Here is a 16,377-nt window from a genome sequence, read left to right as displayed (position 1 = left end):
ATCAGACTATATTTAGTCTTTGGGCACATGGGACTATTGCTTCTTTTGACAAAATATTTAATACAGTGTGATTTGTTTAGATTTGTGTTGAAGAAACTCAAAATTTTAGCTATGGGCACAAATAAATTCTGTCTGGACAAGGAGAAAACGTAAATACTTAAGAGAACATTTTAAGGGAAATTTAGACTTTCTTATCATACTGTATTTAGTCTTTGGGCACATGGGACTATTGGTCCTTTTCCATACATGATGATATGCCCAGAGATTAAATACAGTGTGAATTTCTTCAGATATGTGTTTAAGGAAATTCAAAATTCAGTTGCAGGCACAAATAAATTCTGATTTTACAAATGAAGAATAGGAAAAGACAAGGAGAAAACTATAAATACTTAAGCGAGGAGAAGACTTAGGGATGTTTTTTGCAACTGATTGTATTTTAAGGAGACCTTAACTAGGACTTCAAGGAAGCTCTTAACTTAAGGTGTTTTGTGCAACCAGCTCCAGATACTATTTTTATCATACTATATTTAGTCTTTGGGTACATGGGACTATTGGTTCTGTTTCCATTCATTAAAAACAAACAAACAAACAAACAAACAAAAAACAGTAGTCCCATGTGCCCAGAGATTAAATACAGTGTGCTGATCTCAGTTTTTAGCCAATTTCTTCGGATTTGTGTTTGAGGAAATTCAAAATTCGAGTTATAAATATAAATACTTAGAACATATGTGAGATTGTGTAACTGGGTCATCTCATTTCTATTTTTTGTTGATCTGAAACGAGAACAAACTGTCATGTTTACATGAATCAGGTTTCATCAGTAGAGGGCGCACCACTTGTTTATCAGTGCCAGTCAAAATGTGTCTTTGTCTCTCCTGAGGTGTCACATTATAAATCCTGTCCGTTTTGCTCCCTCTGTGTTTTTCCATGGTCCACATATGAAGGATTGGCTAAGGTTGAAAGCTGCTCAGCCTGCGGGGGTTTCTCTCTTTGTGTTTTTCACCGCAGTGAATGAGAGACTCCCCTCTCATCACGGGCTGATCACGGACTGATCACGTTTTGTCTTTGGGCCAATCAGAGGCGGCGGAGATGCTCGGCAGCTCTATAAATCCAACGTGGAAGCGGTGAAGGAAGCAGGAATGAAAAACAATAGAAACCTCCACGAAGACCACGCATCTAGAGACTCTTTTAGTCTTTTGATATTTTTCTACACTTAACATAAGGTAAGGGCTTTCTGATGACTTCATTATCACACACATCAGCTCATGGGTTAATTACTAGAGGAGAAATTGTTTTCTATTTGTGTGCTGCTGAAAGTTTCCCTTTGTTTTGACCTGCTATGTTTGTTTATTAGGCTGTGTGTTGTTTGTGTTTATGTTGCTCTCCATGTCTCCTGCGTCCTGAGCACTTATGAGTCAGAGCAGATGAGTAGTCAGGTTGCAGGATGAATCACTGATGGTTGTGTTGTATAATCAGACATAATGTTATTTTTCCTCATCAATAACATTTAGTTGAACCTTTTCTGTCAGCCTTATGTGCTCTGCCACATCCTGTCTGGCTGTATGATATTTTATGTTTAGACACAGTGGCTTCATTGTGTGTTATTCTCACGTCTCTGTAGGTTTTGGTCAAGAAAATGGCCACCTCAGCAAGTTCAAAACTGAACAAAGCTGTTAAGCAGCAGTACATGGACCTCCCTCAGGGGGACAAGGTCCAAGCCATGTACATCTGGATCGATGGGTCTGGAGAAGGGGTGCGCTGCAAGACCAGAACTTTGGATTCTGAACCCAAGACGATAGAGGGTAAGATCCGGCTCCGGTGTCACCAACACATCGACAACAACAAGACTTTGAAGTCATTGATTTCAGTTGTTTTTCTATGTCAGATCTTCCTGAGTGGAACTTTGATGGCTCCAGCACCTACCAGTCAGAGGGCTCCAACAGCGACATGTTCCTCATCCCTGCAGCCATGTTCAGGGACCCGTTCAGGAAAGACCCCAACAAGCTGGTGCTCTGCGAGGTGCTCAAGTACAACCGCAAACCGGCAGGTGAGCACAGGAGAACGAGCCTGAGAGGCACTGCAGTTAAAGAATGAGAATCTGGTTCATTGCTAAGTACACATGTAAAGAATTTGCTTTGAGGCATTGCCATAAATCAGTAAACAGATGATATTTATGATAAAAACAATACTCTAGAAATATGTACAATATATCTGAATTTAACCCTCTCTTTGTTCCTGAAGAGACCAACCTGCGCCACACCTGTAAGCAGGTCATGAGCATGGTGGAGAACAACCACCCGTGGTTCGGTATGGAGCAGGAGTACACTCTCCTGGGCACGGACGGGCATCCCTTCGGCTGGCCCTCCAACGGCTTCCCCGGTCCACAAGGTGAGAAGCTTGTCTGACTGTTTGTGAAAATGTAATATGAGAAATCCGAAAGGCCAGCCGAGTTTTAACATTTTGTTTCCTTCCACCTGATTAGGACCTTATTACTGTGGAGTGGGAGCAGATAAGGCGTATGGTCGAGACGTAGTGGAGGCTCACTACAGAGCCTGTCTGTACGCTGGGGTTAATATCTGTGGCACCAATGCTGAAGTCATGCCAGCTCAGGTATTTGTCTTTTTTACTGTTGTCCCACTTTCATTGAAAAATGCATTTTCAGTTGTGAGATTGTGTAATACCAGTTAATAACGTGGTCTCTGTGTTTCAGTGGGAGTTCCAGGTTGGGCCTTGTGAAGGTATCAACATGGGGGACCACCTGTGGGTTGCTCGCTTCATCCTTCACAGAGTATGTGAGGATTTCGGCGTGGTGGCGTCCTTTGACCCCAAACCAATCACAGGGAACTGGAATGGTGCCGGCTGCCACACCAATTTCAGCACGAAGGAGATGCGAGACGAAGGAGGACTGAAGTAAGAATGAGCTTTCATTGTCGTAAATAACTCTGGTATGATGTTTGGGTTTTGTGCGAGTTCCTAATTCCCTTTTCTTCACAGAATCATTGAGGAGTCGATAGACAGGCTAGCAAAGAGACACAGGTACCACATCCGGGCCTACGATCCCAAAGGCGGGCTCGACAACGCCAGGCGACTCACCGGCCGCCACGAAACTTCAAACATCGACGAGTTCTCAGCAGGCGTGGCCAATCGCGGCGCCAGCATCCGCATCCCTCGCTCAGTAGGGCAGGACAAGAAGGGCTACTTCGAGGACCGCCGTCCGTCTGCCAACTGCGACCCTTACATCGTCACGGAGGCTCTGGTGCGCACGTGTTTACTGAAAGAAGAAGGAGAGGAGCCCACAGATTACAGCAAATGAACAATCTTAAGACCAAGTGTCACTACCAGTACTGTGTTTAGCCACGTCTTCTTCAAGACTGTATGGATCCAAGTTAAATTGTTAACGTGACAGATGAAATAATTCTTAAGCTATTCCTGCATTCTTTGTGCATTTACTTGCATGCAGAGAGTTTTTACCTCTGGCACAAACACTGCCAACACATTTTGTCATGGTAGCTGATAACTTGTATCGAATTACATAACTGAGTGTTTTTAACCTGTACTAATGAAAAACATTCTTTAAGTGCAGCAGGTTTTTGCTGTAGAACTGTGACCCAAAGGATCCCAATGGCATTTGAATGTTTTTAGCAGTCGTGGCTGTTGACTGTCACAGTGGTGGTTTTTATCATGTTGTGGATGTTTAAGGTCAAAATGTCAGCCAATGTTTTTTTGAATAATGAATATGTCTTTTGTCTGTTTTTCCACTTGTAATTGTCAAAAAAAATAAACGGCTAACATTTTTAGGTCTGACTTTTGACTCTAGTTTAATCCCATGTTTTGCTTTAAAGGTCCAGTGTGTCGGATTTACAGGGATATTTTGGTAGAAATGGAATGTAATAAGTATGTCATCATTAGTGTACTGAAAATAAGAACCATTGGGTTTTTATTACCTTAGAATGAGCTGTTAATATCTACACAGGGAGCAGGCTATGTCGCACCCCCATTATTCTACAGTAGCCCAGAACAAACAAACGGAACACTGGCTCTATGTTGAGACGTTCACATTTTTGGAAAAACAGATTTGTTTTTTTTCATGTGAAACTGCTTTATTCAGTATTTTTATCCATTTAAATCACCAGGTCTGTTTGTTTTGGAGAGGAAGAGACCTCTGCAAATAATCCAGCTTCTTGTAAGATAAATTACAAGAAAAAAAGGTGAGCACACATTAGCAGATGCTCATGATCAGTCTCCAAAATGCCAAACACACTAAGGCAGTGGCTCCCAACTGTCGGGTCACGGGTCTGTTCTGAGTGGACCAGAGCTGACTTGCAAACATGTCAGGTTTGTCAAAATTACATTTCTTTATGAAGTACAGTGAATTTCCATCACAGACTTTGTATTTTGAAGTGCTGTTTCCTGCTGTAGAGTGAGTGACAGACGGACAACACACTAGTTCAGCGACATGGTCAAATGCAATTATGATGCTGAATATATTAAACTGTGTGGCGCTTCAAGTAGCAGCTGTGGAGAAATCAGGATGTCATTGCTGGATCAGTTGGGATCCACTGGACTGAGGCCTGCGTCTTCAACAAGGGGCTCAGGACTCCTAGGGGTTGCCAAATTATTATGATTTTTTTTCTTTTCAAAAATGAAAATGTCTGAAAATGCACATCAATACACCTTCACCTACCTGAAAACCAAAAACAGGTGAAGACTGCAGCCTGAGGCTGATATGGCCCTTTGCCTGGCAACCTCCATCTGCCCAGTTTAATATGCAATGTAATTTTATACTCTATGTGTAGGAGGGGGTCTGTCTCTCTTTTGTCAAAGGCGTCCTTTGACTGTTTAACTTTGATGAACGCTACACTGAGGCAAGGACGACTCTACAATTCAGATGATTATACACTAAAAAACCTACTTAATAATATATTTCACTTATGCCAATATATCCCCAAAACACACTGGACCTTTAAGTTGTGTTGTGACACAAGCCTGTTGGTCACATCCACTGTCAGCTGATATGAATCTCTAAAATGTGACCCACGTTAAAGGAAAATGCACTGTAATGTTCAACAAATGGTGGCTGATTAAGACACGGGAACATTCACATCCCCCGCCTGTTCAGACAGCTAAATAGACAAAGTGGCTGTCTTCGCTAGAAGGTCAACATGACGTCAAACCTTCAAAAGAGTTGTGACAGATTTATCTTTTACTGTGAATACAGGGATAAAGGGCACGTGAGCGCACTGACTTTGCTGACTCCTCAGGACTTGATCCTCTAAAAGTAAACGATAGTCTGGTATGTTGTTTTGACACAAGTCTCAATAACCTATGGACTAGTTTTTTTTAAGTAGGTCAGGAGAGTAAAGACAGCCTGGGGAGTTCCTTTCAAAAGAACACCTGAAAACCTACGACGACAATTAATTTGGAGCAGTCAGTTGAACAGTGCACTGTACAACTCATTGTATCACATTAGCTGCATAAACAAGTTAATGTATAATTTCATAATTAGTGTAGACAGTTACATAAAAACATGGTCACAGTTACATAAAGACTTTAATGGTCTGAGTCAGTGACGTGACTGCTTCTGGTTTTACTTAATGTTACATGTCATGCAGCAGCTCTTATTGCGCAACTTACAAACTTGATTTGAAAACATGTTGACTCCAGTAAATGCACTGAGTTGGTGAGGGACAGTCATCTGTCATGTTTAGGCACATCATAATTTCTTGCCAAAATCAAAACCAAATGCTCGATGACAATTTAATTACAAATGTATTTCGTGCACCTACTAATCTTAAAGGGGAAACAGGTTTTCTGTTATGGTTGACACGTTTTCTCTTTCCATTGAATACAGAACAAAAGTTTAGCCCAAAATTTTTTTAATGCCTCCATGCTGGCAACTGCCTTGGCCTGAGGCATTATGTTTTTGGGTTGTCTGTCCCATTCTCATGACTGTGATATCTCAGGACCACCTAGAGAATTCCTAGAATTTGGCACAAACCTCCATTTGGACTCAACAATGAAATGATTAGATTTTAGTGGTCAAAGGTCAAGGTCAATATGATCTCGCATTGGTCCTGTTCTTATGAACATATTGTCAGTGCCTTGAGGGAATTTCTTCATATTTGGCACAAACTTTCACTTGGACTCAGGATGAACTGATTAGATTTTGGCGGTCATTGGTCAAAGTCATTGTGACCTTGTGTTGGTCCCATTTTCGTGAATGTGATATCTCAAGAACACAGGGAATTTCCTAGAATTTGGCACAATTGTTTCTTTTGTACACAACAACACTGAACTGATTAGATGTTGGTGTTCAAAGGTCAAAGTTACTGTGACCTTGCATTGGTCCCATTTGGGTGAATGTAATATCTCGGGAGAACCTTGGGGGATTTTTTTCAAATTTGGCAAAATCATTCACTTGGATTCGATGATGGAATTATTAAATTTTGGTGGTCAAAGATCAGGGTCACTGTGGCCCTGCGTTAGTCCCATTCTCATGAACATGATATCTCAAGAACACCTAGAGAATTTCCTAGAATTCGATGTTGGTGGTCAAAAGTAAAGGGTCAAGGCTGCTGTGACAAGATTGTTGGTCCTGTTCTTGTGAAAGTGATAGCTCAAGAACACCTCAGGAATTTCCTAGAATTTGGCACAAAAGTCCACTTGGACTCAACAGTGAATCATAAGTGCTATATTGCAGGCAACTGGACTTGCTTGCATTTCTTGAAGATGTTTCGTTTCTCATCCAAGAAGCTCCTTCAGTTCTAAATGACTGGTATGGAGTTGCAAGCTTTAAACTCTGTGTGGGTGTGAACCCTTACAGAGTCGTTGGGGTCAGATGTGGGCTCTTGGTTTCAGACTCGTTAAGGTCACAGCGTGAGTCATTGACCCACCTGGCCATCATGTGAGTTGTTAGGGTCAGGTGGGACCAGATGCGAATGGGTGTGAAGTTGTCTGGGGAGGGATCCCAAGACTGCATTGTAGGTTGGTGATAAGTGGTGTCATAGTGGTGACGACTCACATTATCCAACTACAATGCAGTCTTGGGATCCCTCCCCAGATGACTTCACACCCATTCACATCTGGTCCCACCTGACCCTGACATTGGTCCCATTTTCATGAATGTGATATCTCAAGAATACCTTGGGAACCTAGAATTTGGCACATACATCCACTTAGACTCAAGGATGAACTGATCAATAATGGTGATCAAGGGCCAAGGTCACTGTGACCTTGCACTGGTCCCATTTTCGTAAACACGATATCTCAGGAGTGCCTTGAGGGAATTTCTGCAAATTTGGCACAAGCATTCACTTGGACTCAGAATGAACTGATTCGATTTTTTGTGTTCAAAGGTCAAAGGTCACCGTGACCTTACAAAACATGTTTTTGGCCATAACTCAAGAATTCATACACTAATTATGACAAAATTTCACACAAATGTCTCAGTAAATAATTTTATATCCAAAAGGTCAAAGGTCAACTTCACTTTGACATCACAATGTACTGCAAAAACACTTTTCTGGTCATTATGCAATGTAACATCTCAGGAACAGATGGGAAGACATTTGATCAGACACGTAAAGATCTTCTGTGCTGTCGGGTTGAAGATATCCGTGAAGCATCCGTGTTTTAGACAGCAACATTCGTATTTAAAACATTGGATGCTGTCATGGCTACATATAACTCTGGACAGACGTGGATGTAAACTGTAACTTGACTGGTTGGAGAAGGAAAACAACCACAAGGTGGTGATTATAGTTTCTGCATATAATAATTATTTTACAGCAACTTCAATATATGATGTAATACTGCTTATCAGTTTTTTATAATCAAGCTGCAGTGTTTTTAGATATTTCACGGTATTTCTCCTTCCTTCCAAGTAGCTGGAGCCTCTTTAGCTCACACTAGCATGAAAATCAATTTGCAAAGATCTGAAACATGTATCGAGTTTGGTTTTTCGTCACAGAGAACATCATGTCTGCTTTAATAATTATTTATAAAGCTGCATTTTTATTGTAAGAGTAACTATAAGAGTCAACAATGCATCAAAAATGAAAAAAAGTAAATGGCAGAAAGGAAAGCAGAGAAGTTGTTCAAATTAATGCTATTAAATGATAATACAGTGTTTTATATTCAATGAATTTGTCTTTGAGTGATCTATCCTTATCATTCAGGCATTTAGCCTAAGTGTTATATGACTGTATGTTTAAGAGATTATTACTGGTGTCAGTAATGTGACACTGTGGCCTACAGAGGCTCTCCAGTAAAATTTTGTCTCACGTTTTATCTCATCAATAGTCATGTCTTGAGTGTGAGTGTCCTTGAGTAAGACATTTAAACTCTACCCAAACTCTACCTAATCTAAAAAGTATTTAGTGCTTTAAGGGACAACATGCTATGATTTGGGGCCCAAGGGTTAGCTTCATTCCACACTTTACGGTTGGTCCGTACAAAATGATACCATGGCCAAGTACTTATGGCACTGTACTCTACTTAGCATGGTAGTGGAGGCCTTGAAGCAGGCTGAGGGGACAGTTTGGTGTCCCAAGTTTGGTTTTACTTGAGCACATTCAGCTTGGACTAAAATCTGTCTTGACTGTGGTGAGATTATGGTTAGAGTTATAAATAGAGCGCTATATAGAGTACTTCAGAATCAGAATAAAGTTTATTGTCAAGTAGGTTTATACTTACACACAAACATATTAAGATAAATGAAAAATACCGGCAAAGTACTGTACAAAGTACAAAAGTCAAGACCATAATTTAAGAATAGAAAATTACAATAAAAAAGGATGCTAGAAAAATACTATAACAATTTAAGAGGATGCGATGAAGTTCTCAGTATAGAGAATATGTGCAATGTACAAGGATAAAATTCCAAGATGTGCATTAATGTAATACATAAAGACAGATGTCAGTGGGCATCCTGGGAGTTTCGTGAAGATTTTTTTTTGTTTTGGTGACATGACATTTCAGTCCTGGTGGACTTCAACCTCCTGCCAGAGAGGAGTGCCTCAGAAAGTTGTGTCCAGGATGAGAGGGGTCGGCCGTAATCTCTCTTGTCAACCACAGGGTCCTGGAGGCTTACAGATCCTGGAAGGACGGTAGATTGCACCCAATCACCCTCTCAGCAGAGTAAATGATAGGCTGCATTCTGCCCTTGTCCTTAGCAGAGGCAGCAGTGTACCAGATGGCGATGGAGTGGGTGAGCATGGACCTGATGATGGCAGTGTATAAGCGCACCATCACTAACTTGTGCAGGTTGAGCTACTTTTTCTGCCACAGGAAGTAAATTTACTGTTGTGATTTTTTTGATGAGGAAGCTGATGTTCAGCTCCCACTTGACATTGTGAGTGGTGATGGAGCCCAGGAAGCAGAGGGACTCCACAAGTGTTGACTGGGGAGTCTTTAAGGGTGATGGGGGCAGGTGGGGCTGCCTACTTCTGGAAATCCACAACCATGGCCTCTGTTTTTTAGATCATTGAGCTTTACGTTGCTTTGTCTGCACCAGGTTACCAGGTGATCTTCCACCTGTAGGCGGAGTCATCCTAACCAGAAATTAGCAAAGTGAGAGTGGCAGCATGACGGACTGATGACTGGAGGTGCAGCTGTTGGTGTACAGGAAGAAGAGCAGAGGGGAAAGGACGCAGCCTTGAGGGAAACCAACGCTGATGGTCCAAGAGTCAGAGACAAGTTTCCCCAGCTTCATGCACAGAAAGTCTGCTGTAATCCATCTGCAGGTGAAGTCAGACAGGTGCAGCTGGTAGAGCTTGCCCTGCTGCAGACCCAGGATGATGGTGTTCAAGGCAGAGATGAAGTGTACAAACAAGATCCTGTTGTAGGTTCCTGAGGAGTTCAGAGGCTGGAGGATGTCATGGGGGGCCATGTTTACTATGTTGCTTACAGATCTGTTGGCACTGTTGGTGAACTGCAGGGGTCCAGGAGTGGGTTAGTAAGGGTTTCAAGGTGGGACAAACCAAGACACTAAAAATACGTCATAACCACAGAGCTCAGGGTGATGGAGCTGCATTCACTAGGTCCTGTAGTCTTTGGGGGTTTTTTGGGAACAAAGATGATCGTGGTGGTCTTTAAGCAGGCTGGTAGTTGGCATGTCTCCAGTGAGGAGACAGTTGATAAGCACAGTGCTTCAGGGTGGAGGTAGAGACAGCTTTGCACGGATTCTGTCCTTTAAACAGCCTGTTAACATTCTCTCCTCTCATCCCTGTGGTGGGGGAGGAGGGGGACTCTGGCATGGGTGGTGGTGGTGGAGGAGGAGCTGCTGGATGGGGTCACGGGGGATGGTGTCAGGAGTGTCCCATTGTCTTTCAAAGCCACAGCAAAACTCATTCAGGATGTTTGCTGGGCCCAAGTCACAAGAGGAGTGGGGAGCTTTAGGTTTGAAGTTGATAATCTTTTCTAAATGTTTCCAGACAGAAGCAGAGTCATTTACTGAGAAGTCTTTTTGCTTCTCTCATCGCCTCACCACTATTAGTATTTTGCACAGTCTGGCCAACCAATCTTATTTTAGCTTATGTCCATAAAGGGACCTACAGTTTTCCCATATCTCTATTTTCTTTTTCTTGATTTAGCAATAGATGCCCATAAATAGACCGGAGTCACAGTGTGTGTAGTGGTATTTGCTCACAGAGAATTGTTTGACAGCAGTCTGAGAATACACAAAAGTCAAACTGGGTTCAGAGTTTACTGCCAAATCAAGATGTTTAGTACAATGGAGAGACAAAATAAGAAGAGTCACTTTACCACAAACGAACTCTCTTGACTGAGGCTTTCAGCACACACTGAGCTGATACCCGAGGAGGTGCATATATTGCACTGCATATTCATTGTTGCACAACCTTTTGAGTTGTTCCCATTGCATTAAAAGTGGAGCCCTCCTCAGCTTCTCCTGTGTTATCTGACTCCATTGATGGGCTGTAACAGTATGTGAATGGACCACTTTGGCAACAATATGAGGATAAATTGATATTTCAGATACCCTGGGCAGATAAACAGGACAAAGCGGAGGTCTCACGAGGAAAACCATTATGCCTACAGCCTTGTTGCCATGGCAGCCGGAGTCTAAACTCGGGCAATCTGGTGTGTGGAAGAGAGGCGGGGGTGGGGCTCCATACCAGGCTGTTACATAACAACAAGCAGGTCAAGAGTATGTGTAGTATACATAACAAAGACAGTTTACGAACCACAACTATGGCTTCTTATGTCCTGGAGAGCCAGTGCAGTATCAAATATCACGACAAACCGCTTAATCTCACTTTGCCCTTTTCATTACATTAGGCATCTGAGCTGCGATTCAATCAGAGGCTCTGGACCTAATCAGATAGCTTGAGAAGCACCACCCTGTCTTAGCTCTAATCTCATCACATTGTTGCAGTCTCTTCTGCTTTAGAGGCCCTGCAGCCGCGGGAATCACTACAATCACTGGTGACAACAGAACAGAACTGGCTGTTTTTCTGTCCCACCCCTCCCCCACATCTTCAAACCTCCCAAAGCCTCCTCCCCTGCGGTGGTAGGTTTGGGGACATGTAGCGAAAACTGTCACAGTGTTGCCGGCCTGATGGTCGGAAACTTGAGCAGCTGTGAAAGCAGAGCCGCACAGTGAGACAGAGAGGTTAAAGAACTCTGGACGGAGGAGCATGACCGCCACCAATTGTGACAAACGTCATCAAGATTTCAAACAAACACAAGCAGTTGTATGACCAGAACTGTCCTGACCGCCGTGATTAAATATGGCCTTAAAGCTCAGATTTTATCTGTTACTAGTAGACTGAACAACTAAAATATTGTCTTAAGACAGATAATGAACAGCAACAAGGTCCAGTTAAAGGTTACATCCAATTTCAGCACAAAATCTTGGACAAGGAGCTTCCTCATGTTCTGGTGTGTGTCCTATTATGGCAGTCCTGCTGCACATACATCACAGCTGACCGGTGATGAGAAACATGAGAATGTGTGACAAGCCTAAGAATAAGCTCAATGCATGTTCCCATTAGCCTCAGAACCAGACGAATCTGTGAGCTCTTATTTAAGTTTGGCAAATACGTCTGCTTCCCCTCCTGTTCAAACTGATTTCCATACAGCCCGGTGGGCCAGGCCAATCACAACCGTTTATGGAATATGGGACACGTTTCAGACGATGACAGATGACAGTTTGCAGAACCTTCGTTCTTTACACAAAATACATGATGACCATAGACTGTAAAAATAATAGATGTAGCTACCATGACATCACCCACTGGTTTGTGAAATCCTGTTTTGAAACCTCAAGGCATTTCTGCCATCTTGCTTTTTTGGAGCCAGAAGTGACCATATTTGGGTGAGAGGCTGGAGCTATGGAGGAGCGAAGGATGGATTTGACTGAAAAGCTGAGGACACTATCTGCAGACAGCCTGTCCATTATTATCTGGCATTCTGACACCCCTAAAACCAAGACCTTTGATAATGCTGCTTTCAAAACTTGTGTTTTAGTGTGGACAGGCGAAAACAGAGACTTTTGAAAAGGATGACACAGGCCAACACATTCTCACTCCGACCTCGTCACATATTGATGTTTGATCATGGACTTTCCACTTTCCACATAGAGCGTGCAAGGTACCCTGGGTGCGTTGGTTGTTGACGCTGACGAATTGTTTTTTTACCTTCAACAACAAACACACATGGTTAGGTTTAGGAAAAAAGAACAGGGTTTGGCTTTAGAATCTTATGGGACATGAACACCGCTGTTTAGGGTGAAAGTCGGTGTTTATTGGACTCATCCACCACCCCTCCCGTCCACCCTAGTCGGACTTTTGCCGCCTTAACTTTCGTCCTTGTCCCACTGCGTTTCCCCCTGACACCGCAGGCTGACCAAACGGCCTCTTTTGCCCGGACATGTCCACTTTTCACGTCCTGTCCGGGGCGTCTGGGGGTGTTTATAAATTGATGATAATGTCCGGTTTTCCTTGTTTGTGTGTGCGTGTGTTAGAGTGCGGCACGGGCACTCTAACACACTCATGGGCACTCTGTCCAAACTTGACAGTCATTCTGTTTTGTTATGTCCGAAACCGAACCGAGCCCTATCTCATGACCAGGCCGAGTGTCCTCTTTTTTGGAAATCAAAATATGGTCACCCTAGTTAAACTGTAATGGCACCTGGCCGCGTATCATGCCGACGTTAAAGGATGCCTTTTTTTGTTGGTTTCTGAGGCCGCAAGTCACTGTCTAAGCACCGGATTTCGATGACTTCAGACTGAGACTGGGCTCTACGGGCACCCACAGTCGCTTATCTATAGCGCAGTGATATTCAACTTGCAGCCTGTGGGCCAAATCTGGCTCGCGATTGGGAGTAAAGAAATAAATAAAAAAATAATAGCTGAAGCTACCTGAGGCCCCTTTCACCTCTTAAAGGTGCAACTAGGAGCAAATCACCGCACTCACGACCAGAATATGCCAAGGTGCCAGAAAACCATGTGTCAAACTCATGTAGAAAAGAGTATCTGCACACTTGGATCAATGCAAGTATGTTTAATGAACCAAGCTTTCGGTCAGAGGACCTTCATCAGGGTAACAATCAGCACATGAGCACAATGAACAGTCTTTATGTGATTCATCAAAGCAATCAGAAACACCTGTGCTGCACAACTCATGCTCAGATGGGAGATGTAGTTCAAAAGCAGAGTGTGTAGTCCTCTCTGCACAACAGTAGATTTCAATATCAAGTAAAGGAAACATTATAGAGACACTCCACAAGAACCATGCACAAACAAAAAGAGGAAGAGTGGGGGGCCCACGGAGATGTTTATGCACAGGGCCCAGGATTTGGTGGTGAAAATACTCAGTCTGGTGTTGACTTTCCATCAGTGAGTTTGTGGGTTAACAGGAAAACGTTTAAAGTTAACGAGAAAGATCAAAGTGTTTTACAGCTGAAACCAGGTTTACACAAACCAATCAGGAATTTTAGATGTGTTGCCCATGTGCATGAATTTTGTGTGGTATCTATATTAGTGTGATGATAAGAGTTTGCTTCATGCTTTACAGTAAGATGATCTGCACTAAATATAATTGCCAACATGAGAAGCTGAGAACATGTGTCGAGCCTCACATGTTTTCCTCCTCTGTGTTTGGCTGACAAGACCAGGCTAGACCCTTCTTCCTAGAAGTTTTTTTTTTTCCTCTTATCCTGTTTGGCTAAACTCCCTGGTGTCAGGTTGCACACAGTTGGGACAAAAAGTTCTCTCACATGTGTATGCTACTCAAGTGCATTTTGTTCTTTTGGAAAATGCAAAACATTTGCAACATAGTCTTGAAAGACTTAGCCTTGATGCTTAAAAGAGCCTTTTGTTAGACTTCACTTAATAAAAGCCTTTTCCCTGCAGGACCAACTAAACAGGAGTAAACACCTCTGTACCATTTTTTTTCAAAGTTTATCTGAATGAAATAAAAAGACACCAGTCAGAGCTGACATGTAGGACTGAATGAAGCCAGTTGTTTTCATAATTGATTTGTTTACTTGGACTCTCTGTCTGGACTGTTTCTTTCACTGCTTCTGTCATGACGCGTTCTCCTCCCCCGCCTTCAAATTCCAGCTCACGTGTTTTGAAACTGAGCTGTGAACTGTATTGAGTGTCAAAACACTGACCGTCAGCAGTGTGGAAATTTTGGAATATGAGGGTACCAACCCAGTCACCAGAAATGTTGGCACTATTTGTTTCTGCAAACCATAGATGTGTTAAATTTGCACCTTATTATGTCACAGAAACATTGAAACTTTACATTTCAACAACACTCTGGATAATGTGTGGTTAGGTTTAGGCACAAAAACCACTTGGTTATGGCTAGGAAAAGATATGTATTGGCTTAAAATACAGAGTTTTGGGGGCAAAATCCCAGCAGGAAATGCAGCAATGTTTCAGTAAACACCCACTTTTCATGGCACTATACCCACTGGAGAAGCAGTTAAGTCTCAGTAAAAAAACAACCACTCTTCGTGCCGGTATCCTGACGGGAAATGAAGCAATATCTCTGTAAATTACTTTTTTCAAGGCACTATCCCCGCTGGAAAAACAGCAATAGGTCGTTATAAAACACCAACATTTGGTTCCTATAAAGCTGATCAAAACACAGTGACAGGTCGCTACAAAACACTCACGTTTGGAGCTTAAAAAGCTGTTGGAAAAACATCAACTAATCGCTACGAAACACCCACATCTGGTGGTTTAAAGCTGATGGAAACACAGTAACAGGTCGCTACAAAACATTCAAGTTTGGTTCCTAAGACGCTGATGGAAAAACAGCAATGGATCGCTACAAAACACCCACATTTGGAGTCTAAAAAGCCACTGGGACACAGCATTACTTGCTAAATCACAACCGGTTTTGTTGTTTTTTAGACTGTGGACTGCTAATTGCAACCAGCTGAAATATCTCCTGGTTAGAATTCCTCCAGTGTTCAATGTTCAGAAGGTTTTCACCGGGAGCTGAATTGTCCGCAGAGGTTTCATCCTCTGATTTAAACCGGTAAAAACACTGAATAAAGCAGTTTTACATTAAAAAATAAGTGTTTTATTGATGCTCTTGTCACGGAGGGGGTTGCTAACTATACTGGCTGACATGAATATGACATACTTATTATATTATATTCCATTTCTGTCAATATGTTCTCCTAAAGCCTACACGCTGGACCTTTAAAACAAATGTGGGCCTGGAGCGTAAAGTGCAGGGCATCAATAGCTCCTTCCCTACTTCCCTACTATTGCTGAGACCACAACCTTCATTTTGATCTTAACTAAACACCTGTAAAGTATCATGACTGCATCTTGCACGCTTGTGATGCTATGTGGCAAAATCTGTCCACAGACAGACAGAAGTATAAACACCTGGAAGGATTCTCAAAACGTCTTCTTGGCAGTTGCTTTTTAAAAGGACACAGACAAAGAGGGCATGACTTTTATTGGAAGCTTCAATATGAAGGTGAATGGAATGAGAAGCTTTTAGTCTCCTAATTCCTTAAATTGGGAATTGGTGTCCTGATGATGCCGAGAGACTTTAACGTCTCAGCGTCCCATAATTCCTTTAACTCACTCCCACAGTTCTGATAATTTATGAGTAAAACAAGAGAAAGCAGCAGAGTGGCACTTTGAAGAGGGAGATAACCCATAAATTAGGATCCTGCGGTTCAAGACCCTGTGTTAGCAAACCTTCTCCACACACTGAGCCCCTCTCAGCACTCTGACACTCATTTTGATCTTTGAAATCACCTGTAAAGTATCATGACTGCATCTTACTGGCATGGTCTATGTGGCTTTGGTACAACAGACAGAAGTATAAACACCTGGAAGGATTCTCAAAAGTTGTCAGTTCTAAAGGACATGCCACTGA

At 42.5% G+C, this 16,377-nt stretch overlaps 1 protein-coding gene across 1 annotated transcript; it reads left to right on the top strand.

The window, feature by feature from the left end:
• Positions 1-1,003: 1,003 nt before the first annotated feature.
• Positions 1,004-3,797, top strand: glulb (glutamate-ammonia ligase (glutamine synthase) b). Its single transcript, XM_049588387.1, has 7 exons — positions 1,004-1,223; positions 1,622-1,802; positions 1,886-2,047; positions 2,242-2,388; positions 2,483-2,610; positions 2,711-2,910; positions 2,995-3,797. The coding sequence occupies exons 2-7, from the start codon at positions 1,637-1,639 to the stop codon at positions 3,311-3,313; spliced, it is 1,122 nt and encodes a 373-aa protein (XP_049444344.1). The 5' UTR covers positions 1,004-1,223; positions 1,622-1,636; the 3' UTR covers positions 3,314-3,797.
• The last annotated feature ends 12,580 nt before the right edge of the window (positions 3,798-16,377 follow it).

This window comes from Epinephelus fuscoguttatus, linkage group LG10, assembly GCF_011397635.1.
Source record: "Epinephelus fuscoguttatus linkage group LG10, E.fuscoguttatus.final_Chr_v1".
Taxonomy (NCBI): Eukaryota; Metazoa; Chordata; class Actinopteri; order Perciformes; family Serranidae; genus Epinephelus; species Epinephelus fuscoguttatus.
This window is presented reverse-complemented; position numbering and strand designations above follow the sequence as displayed.